The sequence below is a fragment of the Alosa pseudoharengus genome, unplaced genomic scaffold, assembly GCF_046254945.1.
Source record: "Alosa pseudoharengus isolate Yale_2024_CS ecotype anadromous, Long Island Sound unplaced genomic scaffold, YU_APseudo_1.1 YU_APseudo_1.1_scf_20, whole genome shotgun sequence".
Classification (NCBI taxonomy): Eukaryota; Metazoa; Chordata; class Actinopteri; order Clupeiformes; family Clupeidae; genus Alosa; species Alosa pseudoharengus.
Genome location: NW_027468664.1, coordinates 35,686,100 through 35,711,816, shown reverse-complemented (window position 1 = coordinate 35,711,816; position 25,717 = coordinate 35,686,100). Strand labels below are relative to the sequence as shown.

Below are 25,717 nucleotides of genomic sequence, written 5' to 3'. Positions count from 1 at the left end.
GCATTGTGCATAACGATATGTGGATGAAATTCATTATATTTTCCATGTCATATGTTAAAATAAATGCTCAAAAGCCTAACAACTCAAAGAAACTCTATCTTGGATTATAAGAGAAGTGTCTTGCAATGATAATTTCTATGATTTTGGTGAGCTTTACAGGAATGACAAGGAACTATCCATGTAAATGGTTGCGTATCCTTTCACTCAAATTCCATTTAACCCAACAGTAGGCTAGGCCTTAATTTCACAGCCTAGGTATGTTATCAACACAGGGTTTGAAAGCATTGACTGTATACATAGAACAAACAAAAACAAAACCCTGCGTGGAATTTATCTGGGAATACTGAAGGTAGGGGCGAACTACCTCGCTGGCGTGTTTCATTTGGTTCCTTGTTTAAAATATAATGTAGGATACGTTTTTTTGCACAAAATTGCGTCTGCTAATAAACAAACATAAACACAAACACAAACAAATCCTTGACTGTGCCTTCCATGTTAGCCTATTATTTGTTGACAAACCTGGAGAAGAAAGAACAGCAGCTGTTTACTTACGTGTTTTTTTATTTATTTTTTTAGTTAGGCTACTGATCATGTGACTTTTTTGCAACGGCGCACAAATTCTAGGAGTGGCGCTGCACCGCTGCTGAATACATAGGGGAAACACTGTATTTGATGGTTTAGGTGGTCTGTACAAAACCGCAACAACAGTGGATGTGAAGTGAAGATTGACAGCCAACATTTCAAATGAAGATTGATTAGGCCCAGCGAGTGGAGTCATTTTTCAGACAGGAAATCGGAACTGAATATCATATTCAACATGAACTGCAAAACAGATGTCTAATGACTTACTGTGGTCTGTAATGGCAGAGCGCGTCTCCTGAGAGGTGGTTTTGTTCTTAAGGTTCTGAGCTGTAGTTATCTGAGCATCCAATTGATGACATCTCTCCTCCAGGGTCTGTAGACTTTCCTTTGGAAACCATTAATTAAAAACCTGTTAGCTAAACTGCATTAAGTTTGGTTGGTTGGTAAATTGGTTTGTTTGCAGAATTAAGCAAAAACTACTTGCCCGCTTTAATGGAATTTGGTGAAAATGTGTAACATGGGTCAAAGACAAACCAATTAAAATGTTGAGCATATGTGACTCAGGAGATGGAAGTGATTATACTTCTGCATTCTCTGATTGACAACTTTTTGCTACTTTTGAATGCAAAGAAAAAAAAAAGGAACATCATGAAATGTGATTTAAATAGTCTACAATTTCAGCAGATTGATAATTATCGACAACAATACAATTCTCATTATAGATTTATCTTGCATTGGATTGTGTGTAGTTGGTTAGGCCACACATGCATGAGAACTGCACAGATTTAATCATATCACTGTCCATTTAGACTCTAGCAGCACAACCAGAGAATGTGAAATTATCATTTAAGTGTCTTTAAAGTCCAAAAACAAAAAATCTAATACAAAACAGAAACTAAACAGGCACTTGTAATTTAGGCCTAATTAGCATGTGGATAGAGCAACTGATGAAGGACGGGGATGTTTATATTTCTCTCACGAAACGGTGTACATACCTGAACATTCTACTTACTTAAGGTGCTTAACTAATATTATTTTTTCAATATACAGTATTAATCAGAAGGAAAAACCTTCCATGTTTATGGCAATGCTTATCATGCCAATGTGATAAAGTGGAGTGCAGATTGATTCCAGACAAATCATCAATCATCAAATAATCAAGATCATTCTTTTTGGTATCATTAATCATCAATGGTTTAGCCCTCGGCACATATTACACATTTATGTAAGTTTATGTTATGTTATTAAGTTTATGTATATATCAAACTCACCTTCAGCTTGACAATCATTTGATTTATTTCATCTATGTCACCAACAGTGACCCTCTGGTTCTGCACCATGTGGTCAACATGTGACAACCAATCAGAGAGTTCTGTCAAGGCTTGCTTGAATTGATCTAAAGAGGGCATGTCTGCTTGGCCACTGCCAGTCAAATTCTGACCTAAAGACGTGCACAGAAAATTAGTTTAAGATTAAGAAACAAATTCTAAATGAAATCAATGAACAGGTTTTCAATCTTGTAGATCAATAGCTCTCATATTTAGTTGTACAAGTTGTACTAGGTACTGTAGTTTCTAATGTAAATGTAAAACACTCTTTTCTGAGGTAATAATTTTGGTTGCTTTCTTAGTCAACTTTCCAAACTGGACATCAAAATAAAATAATAATAGAAAACAGATTTTTTTGCACATCCTATATAGACACAAATATGGTATACTTACAAACCACAGTACTGCATTTGTCTCTCCAGTCATTCAGTAGGATTTGAATGGAGTTCCAGTCAGTAGCAAGGCCATCATATTGTTGCTAAAAAGAGAGTTAGTGGATGGATGGAAAGACAGACAAACAAATTATCAGTAGATACATCAATTGATAATAGATTAATACATGAATTAACTGTATAATTTACAGAGTTGTATATAGTATCTGGACCCCCACACTTGAAAAAATGGCGAGAATGTCAAATTGCACTTTTCCGTCTCATGCATATGCATTCATAGGAGGGTCAGGGGAAAGTGGGAGTTTCGTGTAAAAAGATGGGAGGAGAAGCGTAAAATGCGCCTAATTAGGTATTTCCCTGTATGTACGAAAACTGTCCATGAAAGCGCACGTCTATTTTGCACCTAAATATTTCCGCCTTGTAAAAGCAGGTGTTAATCCAAATTGTGGCTAAATGTGTCAATAAGAGAACCTTTCAAAGACAACATAATCACTATTTAGAGCAACAGTTTTGTGTCTTTGTACTATATCAAAAGCAACCTTAACTTTCGTGTCTTACTTTCACTTTCACGTCATCCACTTAAACTTTCCTACTTGCTAGATTTGACCAATCTTCCATAGACTATGTGCACACGTAGTTTGAGTAGAACTACTGCTCCTCATTATCTTCCTGCTTGTTGACATCATGTACAGTGGGGAAAATAAGTATTGAACATGTCAACATTTTTTTCAGTAAGTATACTTCCAATGAGGCTATTTGCATGACATTTGCACCAGACGTTAGTATAAACTCAGATAATCCACCCATATAAAAAAATCCAAACATTAAAGTCCATAAGTAGAGTTATGTGTAATGAAGTGGAATGACACATGAAAAAAAGTATTGAACACGCCTACATACATTTCTTAAATACTTTGGGGAAGAGCCTGTATTCCGGTGTGATTTTGGCCCATTTTTCAACAGATAGTCTTTTAATATTAAAGATTCCAGGGGCCCCTTTTGTGAATTCTGATCTTTAGTTAACTTCCAAAACTGTTCAATTGGATTGAAGCCAGGGACTTGATTTCCTTTCTATGAAACCAATTGAGAGTTTCCTTTGCTGAATGCTTTGGATCATTGTCTTGATGAAAGGTCTAGCCATGTCTCATCCTGGTGGATGGCAAGATTCTCCCGGAACAAAATGACTCCATTCATCATTCCTTCAACTGTAAGAAGTCTGCCAGTACCATGAGATGAAAAACAGCCCCACACCATGATGCCACCACCCCCAAACCTCACTGTTGGTATGGTATTTTTAGGGTGATGCACAGTGCCATTTCTCCTCCAAATATGGTGTGTAGTATGACATCCAAAAAGTAAAATTTTGCTCTCACCTGACCAGAATACATTCTCTCAGAGCTTGCACTCCGAAAGCTTCCGAAAACAGTGTGGCATTCAAATTGTTAAGACAAAGGGATTCCTTAAAATCAGAACTAACTTTGCAACTCAAATATTCTGCACTTGTCTGATTCCTGGTTGTATGGTATTACTACAGTGTATCAAATATGTTCATGTGCTGTAAGTAAGCTACAACAATTTGGGGGGCACTGCAGACTTCATCTCCATTTTAATTTTGCTTTCACTTCTCCATCCCCCATTCACTGGCACTCTAGGCAGCAGTTATTGTCTATACTATGACCCACAACTGCATCAACATTAGAACAACTTGTGTCGTTGTGCTAAGAGACATTGTATGTTGTCTAACCTGCTCAGGCTGCCAGGTGGGGCGATTTTTGGCCAGCAATGTTTCCACTTCAGACTTTTTCATTTTCACCTCCTCTTCAGTCTACAAGCACAAACACAGATCCAAGATGGCCAAACAGTATTCATAACATTTTTGCTGTTTGATGGTGTACAGTCACTCTATTTGTTTATGTTTAATCTCTATCTATATTTTATCTTTACCTTCGGGTCTACAGCATCAGGGTTGCACTCTAGCTTTGTTCGTGTTTTAGAAGCCCACAAGGAAAGTTCATTCAGTTGCTTCTGATACACACCAAGCTCCTGCAGCAGCCTCTCAATCTCAGAAACACGCTCTGGTAGCACCACACCCATCTGCAAATATGAATGTACATGTAAACAAAAATGCAACTGCACAAAAAACAACAATTTAAAATGTACACCTCTACTAAAAGAGTAATTACTTCACACAAAAATATTTTCAACCACAGCATTACAATGTATGATTTCTCATGGTTAATTCATGTACCAGAGGTCAAGACTAAGGAGTGCACAAGAGCAGGTACCATAAATATGTAAAAGAGTCAGAGTTAATGAACTCTCAATTATACATGGAAGGCCATCATAAATATAAATATAATATATAACTTTCCTGAACGTCCTATGCTTCTGTTTGAGTCCTTTTCCTGGCCTTTGTGCACTTTCAAAACTCTTCAATGATTCAAACCAACCAATGGAATGTCAGATATGTCATTGAAATCATCGTCTCCTGGAATGGGTTCCTACTGCACCCCAACCTTTGTTAATTCAAGAAGTATATGTTATGCAAATATTGAACGATGTGACGCAGCTACTGCCCATCGGAGTGAAGGTGACATGACGTATGTTGCTTGCAGATCCGGCTGCAGAGTGCAGACAGAGGGTGCATGTGCGTTTTACATGGGGGCACAATTTTTTTAATTATATGGGGGGGGGGGGGGGGGGGTGGATGGTGGAGTTAATTCAAAACAGCAATATTTCTGTATTATAGGGGTCATAGAATAGATGAACAGAGTATTTTATCTTGTTCTGTGATGTTAGGATGGTGTCCCATACCATGTCCATATACCAAGTTTGGTTTCTATACGTGAATGTGTTGCTGAAATATGAGCATACTTCCTCTGACTTCCATGTGAGTTCACTTGCTGTTTCTCTAGCAAGTGGTCAAAAATCTTTTTTACCAGCCACTAGAGAAACGGTATGAAAATGTGATATCATGATTATAGCAACCAAAATGATCCGGTTATCGGCATTATTGTGATACAAATAAAATGTGCCGAATTTCGCCATAAACCTACCAACTGTCCTCCAAGCACAGTAGCAACAAAACTAAAAGTCAGCGGAACCACATTCATATGCCGTAGTGTCTTGTCATAAAAGTGGTGTGGCTCCTTTAAGACTTTGTTGGTGTGAGTTCTGGGAAATCCTATAATCCAACTATCCAATTTTTCCAATATTTACAGGTATCAAGGCTATATTTAACATTTAGCATTTATTTTCTATTTGGCCTGTTATGAAATCATGCACTGAACAATTTAAGCACAGCTCAGCTTTAAGAAACTTATGTTTAGCATGTGAAACTACATTGTATATGTACATTGTATATGAAACTACATAATATATGCATGCTTAGCATGTGAAACTACATTGAACAACTCTGGTTTTAATATTTACAGTTATCTCTAGGGGATATTTTTAACACTTATTTTGTATTTGGCCTTTTATGAAATCGTGTATTACAAAAGCCCACAGTTGAAGACCATGTAGACATTTGCTTCAATTTCAAAACCAGATCACTCTGGAACAGCTGATTGTATAGGGGGATTCTTTACATCTTTGTGTTCAGTAAATTCTGCTGTTTATTCTGATGTGTGGTTTGTAATTTCTTGAATGAAGAGTTTGTAAGATATTTCACCACAACAAATGGGTGTGTAGATGTGCGTCCGTCTGCATCACAGGTCTAAATAGCAGTGTGTCATAGTTTTCTGTGAAGGTGTCGCGGGCCGGATTAAAATAGCTATACGGGCCACTTCAAAAGAAAACTATTCACATGAGAATATTAGTCTGTGAAGATACAACGCAGATCCACAGATCTAGATTTATGTTTATGCAGTCATCCTGAAATAAGCTACAGTGGGTTCTACTTTCAATTGTCCGGCTTCAAGCATGATTCTCAAGTGAATCACGTGTCTTTTATTTAATTTTACCCAGTGAAGCTGCAATGACCCAAACAACCACTAGGTGGCACTTGTGAACAGGGTTAGGAACGTCGGCTTTTGCCGCTTTGAGTCTATGCGCGCCAGTATGCTACAGTAAGGACATTATATTTACCGAATGTTTTTTCAGTTGTTTCCACATTATTACCCCCTGATTAGCTTTAATTTCGATGGTTGATAGGCCTACAGTACGTCTCCTGCGACAGTCCCAACATTTAGCACTATAGGCTAATCAAAGAATCCAAAAGTGAATTAAATCCTAAAGCAAACTGAAAATCTTCTGCTTTTAATATAGCCTACCAATATGCTGCTCCAAATGACACACAGCCTCACAATAAGAACTTGTTATTGTTTATGAATGTGTCTTTGTTATTTTATGAAGAGGCATCTGGCTGTTTTGTTTATGTTTGTTTTGCTTTCATTAAAGCAGCACCAAAGAACTTTCCCTCTGTCGCATGCACGGTATTTGTTTATCCAGCACAGGCTTTGCAAATAACAATGTCCACAGACAAGGTAGAATATGTTGCATGATTTATGAAAGTACGATGTATTGCGACATCAAACGCAAGTCAAATTTGTAGTTTCTTATGTTTCATTCCATCGAACTACAGATCCGCTACCCGATCTGGCAATCTTACATAGTGCGGTAATAGCCGATAGAGGGCTGCGAAGCGAATGCAGAAGTGTCGTTCACCCTGTTACAAGTTGATGAACCACTGAAACGATTTTGGAAACATTATTTTAAGGTACAAAAAACTCTTTGGTGTTGCTTTAATGGTTTAGCTCATGAGGTCATGACAGGGACGTTGGAAGAATTTTCTGAGAGGGGGTGCGGATGATGTGAGCGGGGGTCCAGGGGTTTCTCCCCTGGAAAAAATAAAGAAATTTTGGCTGCTAAAAACATAATTTTAACACAGTTTTTTCGGAGGGACAGAAATACCAACAGAGAAAGCAGTGCCCGTCTTCTGTCTGAACATTGCCTATCTGGAATAATGTTTTAAAAGCTGTGTCATCACCATAGGCTATTTGCTACAATATTTACTGTACCTCTGTTACAACAAGTCGTGACTTATGCCCAACTTTTTTTTTCCAACTTTTAACTTAGGCTATAGGCCTAATTTTGTGTGTCAATTCAAAGACCTGTTATTTCCATTTTTGGATTAGACTAGCCAGTCTCTATGCTGTTTTCATGGACAGCAAGGATCTGCTTTGTTCATTGTTTTAAATAACATTGTTTGTTTGTTGAAACGAGAGACACGAATACAACTCGGTAGCCTAATGTTAAAGCTAGTTGAACTTCTCCATCATTCCAGTTTCATTCCTCCACTAGCTTACATGTCTACGGACTGTCAGTAGGCTAAATCATAAAGTCTGAAAAATGTGTTAAAAAAGCAAAACGTGTGCAGCATCAGGATGCTTGAAGCGACAGTATAGTGAGGGTCATTCAAATAATTTCAAAATGTAGGCTAGTTAGTTAATTTACTCGCATTTGGCGAGGCGAGTGGGTACCTATTTTAAACCCTGTACCAAGTAACGACGCATCACTCCTTACGCCCACAAGTTCCTATGGCCACTTGGCCGGTGCGAATGCAAATGGAAAAAGCGGTTTTGGCCAGTGACGTTGGAAATGGGGGTGCAGTGGGTGGGGCCACTCCCCCACCCCCGAAGCGCACTAAGACACTTGTCATTTTCGCGAAGTGAAGTGCATAGCGAAGTGACAATAGTGCATAGCTTCCACGGAGTATGAAATGGCCCAAAACCAGAGATTTACAAAGAAAACAAACTATAAAATCACTAAAAAATTTGTTGTGGCCAAAAATATCATATGTATGATAAAAATAAGTGAATATAAAAAAGTGTCTTCTTCTCCTATTTCTCCTTAAGTGTGAGGGGCCCGTTGCACTGTTTGGCAGCATGGCCCTCCTTTCCTCCTAAGCAATCTACATGAGTTTTCTTTCTTTCTTTTTTCTCTGTGCCTGAAGTTCAGACATTTCTGAAGATTTCAGGCCTATTGGACATGAAGACATAGGCATAGTATTAGAATAAAGATGATAAGTTTGAATATTTGTTGAACCAAACCAGGTGAAACTTGCTTGAGACACACACTATTTCAGACTAACATTATATAAAATATAATGTTTTTAAAGTGGAAATGAAGCAGTGAGAACTGTGACCATTTGTTGGCTGATTTTTCATTTTTGAAGATACATGGATTTTCATTAAACCTGAAATTCAAGTAGTTTCACTCAAAAATGACATGTCAATAACGACTTTCGCCACTAGGGCGCGGCCATGTTTTAAAAATGCAGGCGCTACGTCATCAGAATGGTTAGCGTTTGTTTGTGGATGTTTTATCCATTAGCGGACGTTCACTTTATTTCAATATGCCTACGCAAATTCTGTTGATGTTTGTTTTTGTGTTTGTACAAGAACAAGGGCCACTGTAATGTAGCTTGTAGGCCTATCAGAGAGAGCACTTAATTAGATTTAACTTCAGTCGCAATAATGTGTGTGGATGTTCTCGCACAACTTGTGGATTACTGCGACCTGAAAATGCAGTTGCATCGTTGATGAATTGGTGAATAAACTCGGGGCGCGAACTTCTCATGTGTGAGTAAGAGGTTTCTTTTTGTGATTGATTAGTATCAATGATTGCATTTGTTTCACTCAAGTAGTAGTGGAAACTATTTGCAGAGACTTTCTAACCTGGTGAGAACCTGTTGTGGGTACGCTAGCCTACAGTACGTCTGACTTGTGTAGGCTACTCTGCAGTAGCCTAGTTCTGTGATTGTGACAGGCATGGTTTTGTGGGTAGACGTTGTTTATGGACTGTAAGGCATCAGAGTTTTATTTGTTTATGTAAGCTAACATAAAATAACATGCTGTTCACTTTAAGTAAATAAATGCACGGATGTGCCGCTTGTAGCAACCATAGATTTTAGGGTTCATGCTATGCTAGTTACAGTATGTGCTTGTTATGTTATGCTATGCTAGTACTGTATCGCAGCTTCTACCATGATAATACATTGCAGAACAACTGAGTATGGGTGTAAAAATTAGTGTAGTCTCAGGTGATCAGTGTAGTCCCCTAGCCTACCCCCTCTGCACAACCTATCAAGAGTGTGTTAGTTGGTTAACTGCTGTTTATTGGGCGTTCCAGTGTTTCGGCTCGGATGTCCCTCAGCGACCACATTGCAACCTTCAACGTCTCGCTTTAATGACAGCATTTGGCACGTAGGATTGGACGTTATATATCTGTTATTTTGGATGAGATGTCCCAGGTTCATTTCCTGGCAGCAGACACTCTCCATGTGTGCAATGTCAGTGAACATAGGGACACAACCCCCACATAAGCACCACCGATTGTTTTCTGTGCGCTCAGATACACCTCTCTCTCTCTCGATCATCTATTTCTCCTCCATAGTCAGGCTCTGGGGGCACTAAAACTCCCACTGGCTCAAAAGCATAGGCAATTGGATGCCTGTCCTCATTGGTGGGTCTATCCCATTCGTCCATATCCATTTTGTTGAGGCATTAAGCTAACTGAGCCTATGACAGCCGCTATGTAAACAGCATAGAATGTTGTACCAACCATTCTTGTGATGTCATCATTTTCTGAAAACAAAGATGGCGGCGCACAGCTGAAATGAATGCAACTTGTTTGTGCTTTATTCTGAATAACGGGTCATATTTCTGACTTAATTTGTATTTAAGGTATATTTAAATATTTAACTAGTGCTATAGACATCTGTTTTATTTGACCGCTTCATTTCCACTTTAATGTTTTAACTTCCTATGGAATGGGCATTTTTGTGTCTTAGACCATTATTTGCAAAGATATGCTCATGTGTTTTGTAAAATGCCCAATGGAAACTCCCCATAGGACTTTTGGTTACCCAAACTGTGTGGTTTCTGGACTATTTGGATTGTTTGTCAGAGGTTCTGATGGAATGACTACACTATGGAATAATTACAGAAATGTCTTTGCATTTTCTTTGTTGGTTCAATGGGTGTGGATAAGATGGATTATACATCTGCACAACAAATATTGGATAAAACAATGGATAAACATATGGATTCCTGTGACTAATTCAATACCCGATTTGCTGCATCTATCTTATTGATAAGGATACACACTGCAGCTAGAAGGTAGGGAAGCACCGGAGTGGGAGGAGGGCAATTTGATACAATTTAATTGACACATAGTAAGATTAATCTGACAATGTAGAGCACTATACAGATTGTACATGAAAAAGGTTGTCATATATGGATTCCCAAGTGTCCAAGCTTTCAAATGGTGTATAACATTACTATGCTACATTATGGTGCAATTGATTTATAATGTTGGGGGAGAGGGGGGTGGGTGTGTTGTGGAGGGCACACTGTTTCATAACAAGTGTTATCCTGCAGCCTAGGTTACTTACAGATTGTGGCATTGTGCTAGTTAGTTTGTTTAACCAACCAATAAAGTTGTGTTGTGTGAATAGTGTTTACACTACATGTTAAACTGTAGCCTACCCTATAGGCACAGGCTACTTCTGATCAGGTCACTGAACGTTTCTTAAAGACATGTCAATCAGCACTGATTTTGTCTCTGAGCAAGATCAGTATAGCAAAGGCTAATGTGAATAATTAAAGGGTTAAATGTGAATAATTAAAGAGTTAAACGTTTTGCACAGCCCAGTTTAGGAGACATTTAACTCTTTAGGTTATTCACATTAGCCTTTGCTATACTGATAAGGTCTGTGTATTTGCTTCACATTTTGCCGATCTAGACCAAATACAGCACGTAACCTATTCATCAAATTAACTCGTTGTGTCTATATTTCTGTCTCATATCGCTAACTTTAACAACATTAAAACAAAACCGCCAATGCTACGTTGCTACACTAATCTCAACGTCTTTTGCTAACAGAAGTTGAAAGTTTCAACTAGCCCACCTGTGACATCTCTAGGCACCTCTCCTCGCCGTGCTCACATTCCAGCTGACATTTCAGACGCATCTAGGCCTATCTGCGCTCACAAAAGGAGGCTATACCTGCGCGAGCGTTCTGTTCACGTTGCCTCTGCAGCAACAAGCTTCCACTGATGTTTAGTAAACGCACATAGCCTAACATTCGTTGCTGAAATTTTTAATGGCGCTCTGGCAACACCAAGATGTGTTTGCGTCTGCACAATAGTAAACTCAGCTCACGTTGACCCCAACCCTAATATTTTCTCATCGGTTCTGCACAAACCACGTAAGTCAGTCATTTTGGATTCAAAACGGCGAATTTCGCCTAAAGGTGAGGAGTTTGCATGCCTGTTGTATACAGACCCATGGCTAAACAGGCAACTGAAGCCTATTATGAAACCGCGGACTAAAAGAAAATAAATTAAACATTTTCCTGATTAGAAAATATTTCTTAATTTAGTGCATACGCGTAGCCACGGGCGGGCCTCTACTTGTTAGTCTTGCCCGTCCAATTAGAGGGCTTTCCTTCATTTACGTTCACCATCTAAAAAAGACGTGCAAATCAACACTCCGCTGAGAGCTCAAGAATCAGTCAAATTGCGAACAGCCTAGCCCGGTTGACACCAGACCCTTCTCAGTTGTAACTGAAAGTGGGTCTGGGGAAGATTAATTCACAGCCCATTTCCAAAGAGCGTTCCCAAACGGACGATGATCACAATGCCTCCAGACGCAATAGGAGAGGCCAAAAACCAATCAGAGCAACGAAAGAGAAAGAGTGACGGGAACACACAATTTGCAACAGTTTACTGTCTAGTTGTAGGGAACCAGGAAGAATTAAACACTTTTTAATTAAAGAAGGCTATTTTACAAAGACATTGTAGGCTACCACACTGAAAGCTAATATTTTGTCACTAGCAACCTACATCTGCCCTCTGTCAAAGACAATTGCATTTTAAGCTCTGAACAAAACTGTTCACGTTCAAACAAGCATTTTGTTTCATTCGTCCTTTCTGGCCGGCCGGGACTAAGGCTGTCAATCTTCTTCCATAACCCAATTTGAATTTCATCCATTATTATTTTTAATAATCAAATTATATTTAAATATTTAATGCTCAAATTTTGCCTATTATTAATATTTAAGAGGCATCTCTATACACTGTATAAACGGGCTTATGCATTGCCAATGCCACTATGACCACTATATCACTATGCGTTTACTAAACAAAGATTATGGAAATTAAACACCACTTTTCCATCAAAAAGCTTGTTGTAAAAGGCATAACTTGTTAGATTTAAGAACTAGGTTCGCTAGCTCTGTGTGTTATGAGTCCCATAGAACAACACTGCCATCTACTGGATTAGAAAGTGTCAGCTGGCTACTTGTGGATCTGGGTGGCTTCTCTGCTGCAAAGTTTGTCTCAAAAATATGTGTGCTGATCCACAAATGCAAAAACGAAAACTGTGTGTGCTGGTGATCCACAAATGCAGAATCACATTTCACAAATTAAATTTTAGGTTTTACAAATGGCATTTTATTTACAAGTGCACATCTATATTTGTAAAAATCAATATACGAGTTACAAATAGATTTTTTTATTTGTAGATATCAAAACACACATGCAAATCAAGAAATATTTGTGGATCCCCCTCTGCGCATATACAAATATTATTGAGACAAATTTAGCTCCATACCTCTGCGACGTATTCGCCCCCCAGTACGGCCCTGTTTACCGGCAATGCTACAGCAGACTTAAGCTGCCACCTCGTGGCGAAAAGTTGTAATACATTTCACGCAGCTGTGTGAATCACAGAAAACGCGAATGAAGTGGCCTCTTAAAAATGGGAACCACTGTGGCACATAAAAGCATAGTGACAGTTTCTTAATGGTAGTGCCAAAAAGTGAAGTGCTATTGCTAGTACAATTTGTGGTATGCTAGTTCTATTTATTTACCTGCCACAGTGGCTGGTAAGTTGACCAAATTCACCCGCCAGTACACAAATTCACCCGCATTTGGTGGGTGGCGGGTGCAAATATCCATCCCTGATTTGCACACAAATGTCTTTACAAAAATTGATGTTAGATGTCACAGGTGTCAGTGAGTTGGGGCAGCCGTGGCCCACTGGTTAGCACTCTGGACTGCGGCTGTGGGCCGTGGGCCGCGGCTGAAGTGCCCTTGAGCAAGGCACCTAACCCCTCACTGCTCCCCGAGCGCCGCCGTTGTAGCAGGCAGCTCACTGCGCCGGGATTAGTGTGTGCTTCACCTCACTGTGTGCTGTTTGTGTTTCACTAATTCACCGATTGGGTTAAATGCAGAGACCAAATTTCCCTCACGGGATCAAAAAAGTATATATACTTATACTAGTTCATTGAGGTCTGTACACTGTAGCTGCAGCTTCTAAAACGCTCCAGTCAATGCAGTCAGTGACTCCAGCTTTGAGTCAATTGTCCACTTCCTCATAGTCCTTGCCACAGGTTTAGAAGTTTTTCATTTCTGCCTGTAGGTTGAGAGGAAGCAGACAGTGGTCGAAAAGTCCTAGAGCTGCACAAGTGACAGCGTAATAGGCATTCTATAAAAATGTGTAGTAGTGATCTAGTGTGTTTTTTTCCCTGGTGGAACACTTGGGCTACGTTTATACATGGCCGGCTATTTTCATAAACGGACTAGGGCTGTCAATCGATTAAAAAAATTAATCTAATTAATTGCATACTGTGTGATTAATTAATCTAAATTAATCACATATATAATATTTGCTGTGAAAATATTTTAAATATTTAAATTCAGATGAATCATTGAATAATCAGCATTAGTGACATTAAAGTTCAAAAACTATTTTAATATTATTTTAATAATGGCCATAATAATATATGATATGACCTAATATGCTGAGGAAATAAATTCAAAAGTGCTTCGGGAAGAAGTTTTTTTTTCATATACAAGGTATTTCAGGCCACAGATATAACCTAGGGGACACAATGAAAATAAATTAACACTCCCCTCAATGTCAACACTATTTCTTTGTATTGATGTGCGACTTTAGAGTTGATGAACTCCGCTGATATGCAAATTCCTTGCTGCAGACATTGCAGGGTTCTTTATTTTAATCAACACCATCAGGCCATTTTTTAAAAGTAAATGTTCCAATCAATGATCTAGGCAGCACATTTTATTCTCTATCCTTTTTACAGTCTAATGGTTACTGACTACAACGGCTCGGGGTCAAAGGTCATACGGAATTGATTAATCTGCGTTATTTTTTTTAATCTTTTATTTTTTTCTCAAATTAATTAATCAAAATTAATCAGTTATTTTGACAGCCCTAAAACGGACATTTCACCTGCTCCGTTTTAAAAAATAACATTGTGCACACCTGTCAGTTTTCAGAGAAGTTTCCCCGTGTATACATGCGGTCAAGAGCATGCCAAACCTGTCGGTGGCTGTGTAAGGAGAAGCTCAATCCCACGTTGGCCAATCAGAATCCCGAAAATACCAACAACAGCAACAAATCACTTCCTATTTCTCTTTTGAACTGTATTTGCAAATGCAAACAGGCCAAAAGCATTTGCACAAACGTAAAAATGAGTACCACCTTAATAGCATCCATGATCAGTAGCCAAACAAACTGTAAACATAGGGCGCTCACGTGACGTTAAGCATTTTCTGACGCGTAATGGAACGTTTGAGAACCTAAAAACCCCGTTTCTCCCAGTTGACACGACAACACATAAACAGCGTTATCAGAAATCTCCACTTTGGCCGGAGTTTTTAATAATTTTCTGTGATAAAAACAGGGTTTTCGTGTAAATGAGAGGCCAAACCGCAGAGAAATATCTGCGTCTTCCCTTCGTGTAAACAGGGTCTTGATATGTTGCCTATATTTAGGGAGTTCCTGAGTGAGGTTTGCACTGTTAAAATCCCCTAGAATAATGGTGAGGGAGTCTGGGTGTTTTTTCTCTATGTCTGTTATCTGGTTGGCCAGCTCTTGTAGCACATCTGATGCACCGCTACATGCATTCGGTTTGTTTCTGCCATTTATTAGTAATGATTTACACAGTTTGTTTACTACTTACTATTTACCTAAGCATTCAGTATTGTGCAATATAGCATACATAAGGTGAGGGACATTTTGGGGGGAAAGGAGTGGTGCATTTTATAATTCAAACATGCGACTTTTCATGAAAATTCTATAATCTAAGATGGCCGCCACCATATGACGTCATACTATGCAAAAAAGATAGGAAAATGTAATCCCTACATAAACTTTGGGTCATCCTTAATATTTCTCTAATTTACAGAAAGTCTCTATCTCTTATCACTTTTAAGATATAGCCTTTTGAAATGAAGATGTCAAAATCGAACGTTTCAAAAAAAAAAACTCTGGCGCCTAAAGGGTTAAAAAATGCTACATAAACATAAACACAACGTAGAAAAGATGCTTTGTATTTGTTCATAAAATATCATAGGCTACCTATGAGTCTTCATGCAATCATGTGATCACCATGGGAACATGCACCATTTAGTTATCTTGCGTCAAAACCAAAACAAGTGACGTCCATCTGCCCCAGAATCTGTGCCACTCACAAGGGTCAGAAAAACAAAACCACCGCTAACTCTGAACTCACACTAAACTGACTTTGCACTCATTCACTCCTCAGCACTCATGACCCCCCCCCCCACACACACACACCTACATGACACTTAGCACTTACATTCCTCTCCCTATGCTACAGACCTTTTATTTATTTTCTTATTTCATAACACGTCAAAACACACACACACACACACACACATCTGACTTTCTCCAACTTTTGCACATCTCCATAGAACTTTTTATTTATTATTTTTGATTTCTCCTCCATCTATCTACCCATGTCCTTGATTGCCTAGCCTAAACCCCTCTTCTACAGCATTTTTTAATCCCCCCCCCACATAAATGAACAAATAGGCTGACACCAGACATAATTTCACTGCATTTCTTACTTCCAGTAACTATATGCATGTGACAATAAACTTCCAACAGCCCATATTGTTGTCCCATGATTAATCACCTTAAGGTAGAAAAAATGTCAATAATAAACAGAATAAACTGAAACGAGATCTACAAATTACCCATGTTACAGATAATGTACATGTTAACGTTTGTAGGGGTGTGTGTATGTGTGTGTGTGTCTCTGACACTTACATGTAGTTCCAAATATTAGGCTTAATTTTTATTTATTGTATTTATTTATTTTTACTTTATTTATTTATTTATTTTGGGGGGGGGGTCGTGCTCAGTGTCTCTCTGTTATAATAGGGCCCAAAACATTCTACCCGAAACCTGTTTAATTTGGTTGTTTTGTTCTCAAAAGTTACAGTGGAACAAGGCCTGCTGGGAATTGATAAATGTGTTTTCCCAATGATCTTTCTTCAAAATTGATGACCGGTGTGTAGCAAACGCCAGGGCCGTTTTTTGATCCCAGTCTGTCACTGTCCACACATTACAACACAGCAGATAGAAGGAAAAAATCTTTCATCGTATATTTCATCCTGTTTTAAGTTTGTATTTAGTTAGGATGCACTGATAAACAAAAGTGCTTCAATCTGATCTCATTATATCATGGGACCCTGTATCTACGGTTTGATGGTAACAATTCAAATGCAAATTATGTTGGATGCATTGTGTGTCAGTTAGCTTCAGTATATACAAACGAGGTGAGAATACCCGTAGCAAACTTCTTGGAAAGATCTTTTCAATATTTACTTGCTGTAATGTTATTGGTATGGGTATAATGATTTAGGAAAAGGCTTTAGGATACAATTTCAGTTGCTACTGGTGCTATACAAACAAAATAAATTAAATGTATAAATGAAAATATACCTGATCGAAGCGGGATAGTACAGGAATGAGATTGGTCTCCAGCAGTTGGCTATGCTCTATAGGCAGTGAGGTTGCTCGATGCTGAATGTCTTCCAATGATGCTCTCCTTCTTGGCAGGTCACTCAAGCATCCCTGAAAATACACAGCAGCGAGTTGTTGTAGAATGACTGAATATTTGACGTCATCCAAGATGAAATAAACACTTTAATTTTACACACACACACACACACACATAGTGAGTCTATGCTTGTGTTGAGCAACATATGTTGTTTCACTCAATCTTGCAACCAGTTTGCTACCGTTATAGTAAACATTGTCGCCTACCTTAGAAGGCTACCAGACATTTTGCAGATGTATTAGTGAATGAGAGAAAGTAACATCATTTGTAAGGTTACTGTAGGTGTTCCGCTGCAGCTTTGCATAGCATCAACCGATTTGTCATTTTAAAATCAGGCCATCAACCAATTCATAGAGACGTTTCAATTTCTTAGCATTTGTTGTAATTATATAAATCAAATGACACTCTTTAACTTCAAACGGTGTATACGTATAAGTATAGTATATATACTCTTTTGATCCCGTGAGGGAAATTTGGTCTCTGCATTTATCCCAATTCGTGAATTAGTGAAACACACTCAGCACACAGTGAACACACAGTGAGGTGAAGCACACACTAATCCCGACGCAGTGAGCTGCCTGTTACAGCGGCGCTCGGGGAGCAGTGAGGGGTGAGGTGCCTTGCTCAAGGGCACTTCAGCCGTTCCTACTGGTCGGGGTTCGAACCGGCAACCCTCCAGTTACAAGTACGAAGCGCTAACCAGTAGGCCACGGCTGCCCCTGGGGACTTAAGATAGGACATGTCATTGAAGTCCACAAGCTTGAATTTCACAAAGCAACTTTTTCCAATGTTTTCTCATTTACGTGTTTTGTGTGAAAAGTTTTGTTTGCCAGTATTTGCAGACTATGAAAGTTGGTACCTTAAATATGGTCCTGGTTGAAAAGAACAGAGATGACAATGTAACCTGCGTTGTGTAGAACCTGCACGATTCAGCCCTGCACACGCCCGGACTCGAACCCGCGAACAGCAGCACCTCGGCTCGGGAGGCGAGCGTGCTGACAGTTGAGCCAATAGCCCAGGCTACTGGCTTGCATGCCAGCAGCACTCTTGAGGTGTCGGGGAGTGAGGATTACCAACGTTCCACAAGCACAGCTAAGCTAGCTGGCATCCGTTACAACAAGTTAGTTTTTCAAGTTTGCTCTGCCCAATAGTTCCAGACCCTGGGAATACATATCTAAATCTTACTTGGGTTCTTTGCAGTACAGAAGTGAGCTGCTCACAGTCTCCAGGATGAATGGGTTCTCTAACAATGCCCTCTGCCTTGTTGGCATCCGTTACAACAAGTTAGTTATTCAAGTTTGCTCTGCCCAATAGTTCCAGACCCTGGGAATACATATCTAAATCTTACTTGGGTTCTTTGCAGTACAGAAGTGAGCTGCTCACAGTCTCCAGGATGAAGGGGTTCTCTGACAATGCCCTCTGCCTTGTCTATCCAAGACAAGAAGTCATCAAGATCCATCTGAATTTCTGAAATGGTATTCTGCAAGTCTGTGGATCTAGAAATAAACATAAACATTAAATAAAGTTCCAGTTGTTTGTATTAGTTACTTAATATTTCCACAAATTAATACACACCTTCTCTTTTTCTCATTGATCTTACAGATGATGCTATCCCAGCGTGCATTAATGTCCTTAAGCTGTTGTTGTATATAGATTGAGTCCTCTGGAAAAATCTGCCCACTGATCTCACCTCCAAGGGCAGCCAGGGATGTTATTGTCTCTTGCCTGCTTCCTACATCATCTTCTAATACCTAGATACACGAATAATCAATGGAATATATGAAAAACCTGAAAACATGTGATGACAAGTTATCAAGATGTTTAAAATTTGTGTTGGGCCTGCCCATGCTTGGACCACTTAGTATTTCAGTTTTGGAGCATGGAACATATGACATTAGTAATAATCAACTTAAGATTTGTTTGTAAAATAATACAATACATTATTTAAAATGTAATACATCAACAAAAATGAAAGCCACAAGACCAAAACAAAAAGGGTCATTCTTACATTGGATTTAAAGATAGAGAACAAAAAAAAAGATTTCAATTCATAAATTGATAATGTATTTGTTGCTTGATGCACAAAAAAACAAGGATGGAACCTTTTTTGAAACAGCAAATGTAAAACCTAAATCACAAAAAGAAAAATGTTATGTCAACTAGTCAGTAAAAAACAACATGACACATGTCCGGGGGGTTGAAAAGGTCCGTGGAATTGAACCCCTCCCACCACTAGAAGGCTCGTAGGTGGAGCATGAAAGCATGGAAATGCACAAATATTTTAAATCAGGAATTCAGAGCTGTTTATAATTTGCATCGCACTGTACATTAATATTGTGGTGAAACTGACCCGAGGGCATTATTGAATGATTGACTGCTTGATTGACACACGCTGGATGTAATTATGCTCACCTGTGAGCGAGGGGACAAGATGGAGTGGGACAGTGGCAGTGGCACGTGGGGAAACTGTTTGTGATTGGCACTCGGGGTGGGTGCTGTTCGTGACTTTTAGTGTTGCCGGCAGTGAAGCAGGGGGACTTGGGATTTAGTAAGTGCCTTACGGTCATACTGGGTTCTGGTCTCCGTGGCCAAAGACTAGGCCTATTGCGCTCTGCGGCTATCTGCTACTTTCTCGGCCAAGGACTGTTTTGCTCTCTCTGTTATCTGCTACTTCCTCTGCCAAAGACTATTTCACTCCATTTGCTATCTGCTACTTCCTCGGCCAAAGACTGTGTTGCTCCGCTTGCTATCTGCTACTTCCTCTGCCAAGGACTATTTTGCTCCGCTTGCTATCGGCTACTTCCTCTACCAAAGACTGTTGCTTTGCCTGCTGTCGTCTACCTGCTCTGCTGGATGTCTGCTCGTTCCGGGCTGCTCAGTTGAACATTGCCTTGGCGGGACTCACCAAGCCAGACCCGATAGGGGGGTCTTGTCATCAGACGGCAAAGTCTATTTTTATACAGACATTGTGTGTGTGTGTGTGTGAGAATGAAAGAGCTCTTTTCTACTTGATTTTAGTATTAAAGCCTGTGACCGGACAGCCTGATCTGGGAGTATAGCCATTGAAACTAATTTCTCCTCTCCTTAACTATTGGTTTTGACCACTCGAGTGCGAGTCGGTCCTATGTGGTGTGCTGTGTGTGGTGTGTTGCGTGCTGAGTGTGGGGAAATGTTTAGCATGTAGTGGGGAATGCTCCTGTCTTCATTTAGTGTCGTGCAGTAACTTATTTGCAGTGCTGTGTTGTGGGTTGAGGGGTCATGGTGTGGTTATATTTATTGGGGAGGTATCAGTCCGGGTAGGCCTATATAGTTTTAATGAATTGTACTATTTAATAAATATTCTCTTTGTGAAACTGTACATCCTGGTGCCATCCCTGTGCCTCTGTCAGACTCTCTGTTTGTGGTTTGTCCTCCTAGTGTTTTGTCTATTTGTCCCCCTCTGCAGGAGCTGTTGTGTACCACTGCTGTCAGTCTGAGTCTCCGCCCTTCCTCTGTCTGCTCCTGGTTCTCACCTGCTTCCACTGGTGTCTCTGATCTGCCTACCAATCAGCGTCAATCAGCCTGCATCTGATCGCAATTTCAGCTGGCTTTAAAATCCCCATTACCAGTCTGCCTCCCTGTCAGAACGTTCCGTCTTCTCGTAGGAGTTCTCGAGTGCGACCTGCCTGCCTGACTGTGAGTTTTTGCCTGCCTGGTTTTGACCTCTGCCTGATTTTCATCAACTGTGTTCTCTGCCTGAAGATTTAGTACTTTTGCCAAGTTTTTTCTGTTTTTTGCCTGCCTGTGTTTTGTTGCCGGTGAATGAAGACTGGCCTACTGCCGTGAAGGAGGATTGACTTTTGTGTTTCACCTGCACCCTCTCTGGAGTGTCCAGTTGCCTGTGCCCTGTTCTCCTGCTGGGGTTTTGCCTTCTACGACTGTTTCTTTCTGAACTGTTTTTTGTGCTTTTTCTGAAGACTGCTTTCTGTTGAAGATTGGCCCAGTGTGTTCCCTGTGGATTACTCTCAGGACTGTGGAAGCTCTGTTTTTTTTGTCTCTGTTAATAAATCTCCTCATCTGAGTCAATTCTGGGTGTTTGTCATATCTGAACCGGAGTCCCACTCTCTGAAAACATGACAGCCTCTCCCTTTACACCGGACCATACCGGATGAACAAAGATGGCGGCAGCGTCTAAATTACACCCAGAGCAGATAACTATTACAATATTTACAGTGGTAACACATGTTGAGTGTATCTCAACTGTAGGGGGGGCCCAAGAACAGTTCTTTAGAGCTGCTTTCAATGGCCAACTGTTCATCACATTAGTTATTCAGAAATGTATTTGTAAAAGTAAAATAATTTACTGCAAGAAATAAATACCTTAATGTTTTTCCTTATTTGAGGGTTGAGTCCAGCTTCAGCATTGACCAGTGTCTGCTCAGCAACAGTCAGCCAATCATCGATGGTCTTATGTTGGTCAGTATATAGGTGCCATTTATTTTTGGAGGACTCAAAACCCCTGTGAGATTGAGAAATGTACTAACTTTCATGATGGATACACAAACAAACTCCTGTGCATTTCATCCATTTTCTCATAATATATTTAACTTATATAGCGCTTTTCAGGACACTCAAAGATACTTTACAATGTCCACAAAGGTAGATAAATACAAGCAAATACATGGTACATGGATAAAGTTACATAAACACAGGTACATGGACAAAACAAAACTAGAGGTATAGGTGGGCAATGAAAAAAAAGAGCTGGAGGAATCAATTAACAGGAAAAGGCAAGTTTGAAGAAATTAGTATTGAGGGCCAGTTTGAAGGATGCTAGGGTGTTTGATTGTTCCAGAGGCAAAAATTATTCATTATGCATTAACACATTAACTTTGTAAATTGAACCTAACAGAACAGAAACAAATGTAACAGAAACAAATGTATTTTTCTTCTACACTGTTTACATCGTTATTTACAGATAACATACAAACTGTTAACAGTCTGCATATTTATTATTGCTTGTTACTAATTATTTGATTATGCACTATTTTCATCTAAGTGGTTATGATTTTGCCTTTGTGTTAATGGTAACAATTTAAGGGTCTGTAAGATGTGCTAAAATGTGTATACCTGCAGGTACATAAATATAGTGCAGTCCAAAAGTATTGGTACCCCAAGTAAATTTTCAAACATTTTTGTGAGATCTTGAGTTTGTTTTGCGAGATCTTGAGTTTCTTTTGCAAGATCTTGACTTTCTTTTGCAAGATCTCGAGTTTCTTTTGCGAGATCTTGACTTTCTTTTGTGAGATTTTGAGTTTGTTTTGCGAGATCTTGCAAATCCATCAATGCATATGAGAACCACTAGAAATGTTCCGGAAAGCTTTAAAGCTTAGTTACACTGAAATTAAGTTGCAGTTCCTTATTTTGCCATCTGCGTTGGTCCATCTGCGTTGGTGTTCCACACTGACTGACAAGCCAACCTAGTCAGGGTGCGATTTGTGAAAAAAATCTGGGGGGGGATGCATCATCGGTCCTACACATCACTCCATCCTAAGTCTTGATTTCAATTGTCAATTTGATTTTAGAGGCTCTAAGTTTCGTTTTGTTTTCTTTAACTTGTTTAGCTGGATTCTCCAGTGCAGTGAACAAGCCGCTGCATTCTGCAGTGAGTCAAGACCAGAAGTTAACATTACCACACACGCACAATGATATAGTCTTTTGATTTTAGACAGGGCCGGTCCTACGTTATTCTGGGCCGGGGAGCAACACGCACGCGTGCCCACGACCGCGAAAGCCATATCAATTAGTTTAAATAATATAGGTCAACCATACAATTGACCGTTCGCAAAACCCCGCCCATCGAACGCAGATGAGCCAATGGCAGTCCAGTAGCTCCGTGCAGGCAGACATGGCCCGTCAACTTCACCTTACGGCTCCATAGAAATGTATTGGGAGCCTTGATGTTTGTCCGGTTTTATGTGATTTTATTGTGATATGAGTTGAAAAGGACAGTCAAATGACATATGTGGGATTAACGCAAAACCGATACACAGAAAAATGCCTTTCAATCTTGATTTTAAGTTTTCTTGTCCCAGATCTCCACTATTTTAAGCAAAGGGTTAGAACTTGGCTAGTGCTACTCCTTAGCAAACCATAACGAAACAGTGCTCCACCACATCTGTGGATTAAGCCACACAGTCAACTCAATGTAAGTAAGATAAATAAGGATGTTAATTGTTTTCAACATTGCCAGCATTGTGTATAAAATGATTGTCACTTGGAGGAGACTTGTAACGTTAGCATAGTTAGCTAACCGCTGCTAATAACGTGCTAGCTTCATCACGTCAGAGAAACATGGGGCTGTGCACAGTAGTGTAACAATTATTCACCATAAAATAATAAAGTTCAAGTGGCTCTGCAATGTAGGCTATGTTTCCGTTTTTTGGCAGCACCATGTTCCCAGGCCCGTCGCTAGAAGGCAAGCAAACCAAGCAATTGCTTGGGGCCCCGAGCTGGCCAGGGGCCCCAAGACAACGACTGGTTAAGAATAAAATGCAAACAAACTGTGAGCGCCCCTTTGATAGTCAATGCAATAAAGTGCAACGACACTGTTACCGGCAATACCGGGATCCCCCTCAAGGGGGCCCCTCTCAGTAGTCACTGACAGCAGTCAGCCAGCCAGATTCGTGATCTCTGCTGCCGCGAAAATATAAAACCTTGGCAGTCATAATGAAGCGGAGTTATACGTCCGTAAGCCAGAAAAGAAAGAAGAGAAAGGAAGAGGATGACAAGAAAAAACAAGATAGTGGTAAGTGATAAATTACACTGGATAAAATAGCTCTACTTGTCTTGTACAAATGGTGTAATGTCGCAGAAGGAAGGCTAGCCTAGCAAAAAATGTTTATGTTAACTAGAATTGCGGTTCCGAGGAACTGCAAGAGTGGGTTTGATCAGAGGCATGGAACTCGGCCTCATCCAAGGATTCCAACGGTACCTTATTTATGAAAATCGGACATACGGGTCAAAAGTTACATGCACACACCTTCATATACACAGACAGCCCAGCCCAGCCCATTAGACATTGCCAGATGGCTTAGAACTCTGCCAGGTGCAAGCTTAAGGCGAGACACTACAGGTGAATAGGGTAAAATTTTTAACAAGCAGATATCAATATGAAACTTCCCCAGTTGATTACTTACATTAATATGAGAAAAAAATGTATTACAAGTTTGCTGTAATTTAATGTTTACATATGCAAATTAGGCATTATCTAATTAAATATGCGCTAATTTGCATACATTTTAAGGCACGAAACCTGAGCATTGGATACAGCCAGGTTCAAAATTATGTTTTCATTGTGTTCAGATATTAGATGGGGAAACATTTACAGAGGGATTCTACTTTTGTTATCCTGTAAATCAGAAAATTATGTCACTAGCCCTAAAAAATCGATTTTCCCATGTTTTTAGGCATAAAATGTCATTTAAGTCAGGCTAGGAATAATAGTAGAAATCTTCGACATATAGTTAGGCATAAGTCTAGAAAGTTTGGTGTATGTACGTGCTTCTGAAGTGGAGTTTTTGAGCTCAGAGTGTGAGAGGAAACTCATTTTGAGAAAACAGCCTTGAAAAGACAGCCAATGAGATTCCATTCTCAGCCATGACTCGCCTTTGAACTTTCGCGATTAGTTGCTGATACAAAGGAAGTGTCCATATATGGATCACATAGCGTGATACAGGAAAAACAGAGCTTTCCAACGGTAGTACACATGATATGTTTTGGACCACGGTCGCGGGAGTGCATGCAAGGTTAGAATGCTAACTTTTGTTGAATTTAGGAGAAATATACAGGCGCGAGTAGACACAATATAATGAAATAAACACCTAAATGTGTAAATTGGACTTTATTGTTGTAGTAGGGCATAAAAAAAAAGGTTTGGTTCCTGTTGGTTGTCAGTTGAGGCCATGGGTCGGTAGGGAATTTTTTTTTTTTTTTTTTTAGAAAATCAGTCCCTCCAGGATTTCACGGGGTTTTTTGAGACTGTTACGACCTAAAATGCCTGGATGGAAGTTGCGGTGTTTTTAGCTGTTTCTTGTGGAGAAATTGCGGGAGGAAGTGAAAATTGCAAAAATAGTTGCGATTTTTTTTTTTTTTAATTTAGGGCAATTAAGGTTAGTAAGACCAAAATCACACTGATAATCTTGATGCTTATTAAAAAAGGATAATCAAAGGTAAACAGTAAGGATTACAGACAATCAAAGTAGGCCTACTTTATTTGTGAAAATGCTTTGACTGAGGTATTTCACAAAGCAGTATAACCTTTCGTAGAACTGTCCAAAAAAGACAGTCACGTAAAGAGATGGCATCATGTCATATGTTTCAATACATTCATATATTTTGTAATTCATATTAAGTTCATATCTTTTTAATAATTCATAGTCTGTGGCCTGCATAATTACTAATAGCCAAATAAGTATCTAGTAATTTCATATTGATTTAAACTATTTGACTACACTTCTGTTTAATGTCAT

General features: G+C 39.4%; 1 protein-coding gene across 2 annotated transcripts in view; it reads right to left on the bottom strand.

Annotated features, from left to right (window-relative positions):
* dmd (dystrophin) overlaps positions 1–25,717 on the bottom strand; it is a 541,017-nt gene that overhangs the window by 192,461 nt on the left and 322,839 nt on the right. The window contains exons 44-52 of one of the 2 annotated variants that reach the window (XM_076297170.1): positions 21,567–21,705; positions 18,783–18,958; positions 18,556–18,703; positions 17,090–17,221; positions 4,247–4,396; positions 4,047–4,127; positions 2,304–2,388; positions 1,854–2,023; positions 850–967 (exon numbers count right to left, since the gene is read on the bottom strand). In XM_076297170.1, coding sequence (XP_076153285.1) covers positions 850–967; positions 1,854–2,023; positions 2,304–2,388; positions 4,047–4,127; positions 4,247–4,396; positions 17,090–17,221; positions 18,556–18,703; positions 18,783–18,958; positions 21,567–21,705 — 1,199 coding nt within the window. Of the gene's footprint in view, positions 1–849; positions 968–1,853; positions 2,024–2,303; positions 2,389–4,046; positions 4,128–4,246; positions 4,397–17,089; positions 17,222–18,392; positions 18,467–18,555; positions 18,704–18,782; positions 18,959–21,566; positions 21,706–25,717 lie in introns of those variants that run through there. The other variant, XM_076297171.1, reaches the window with a different exon arrangement.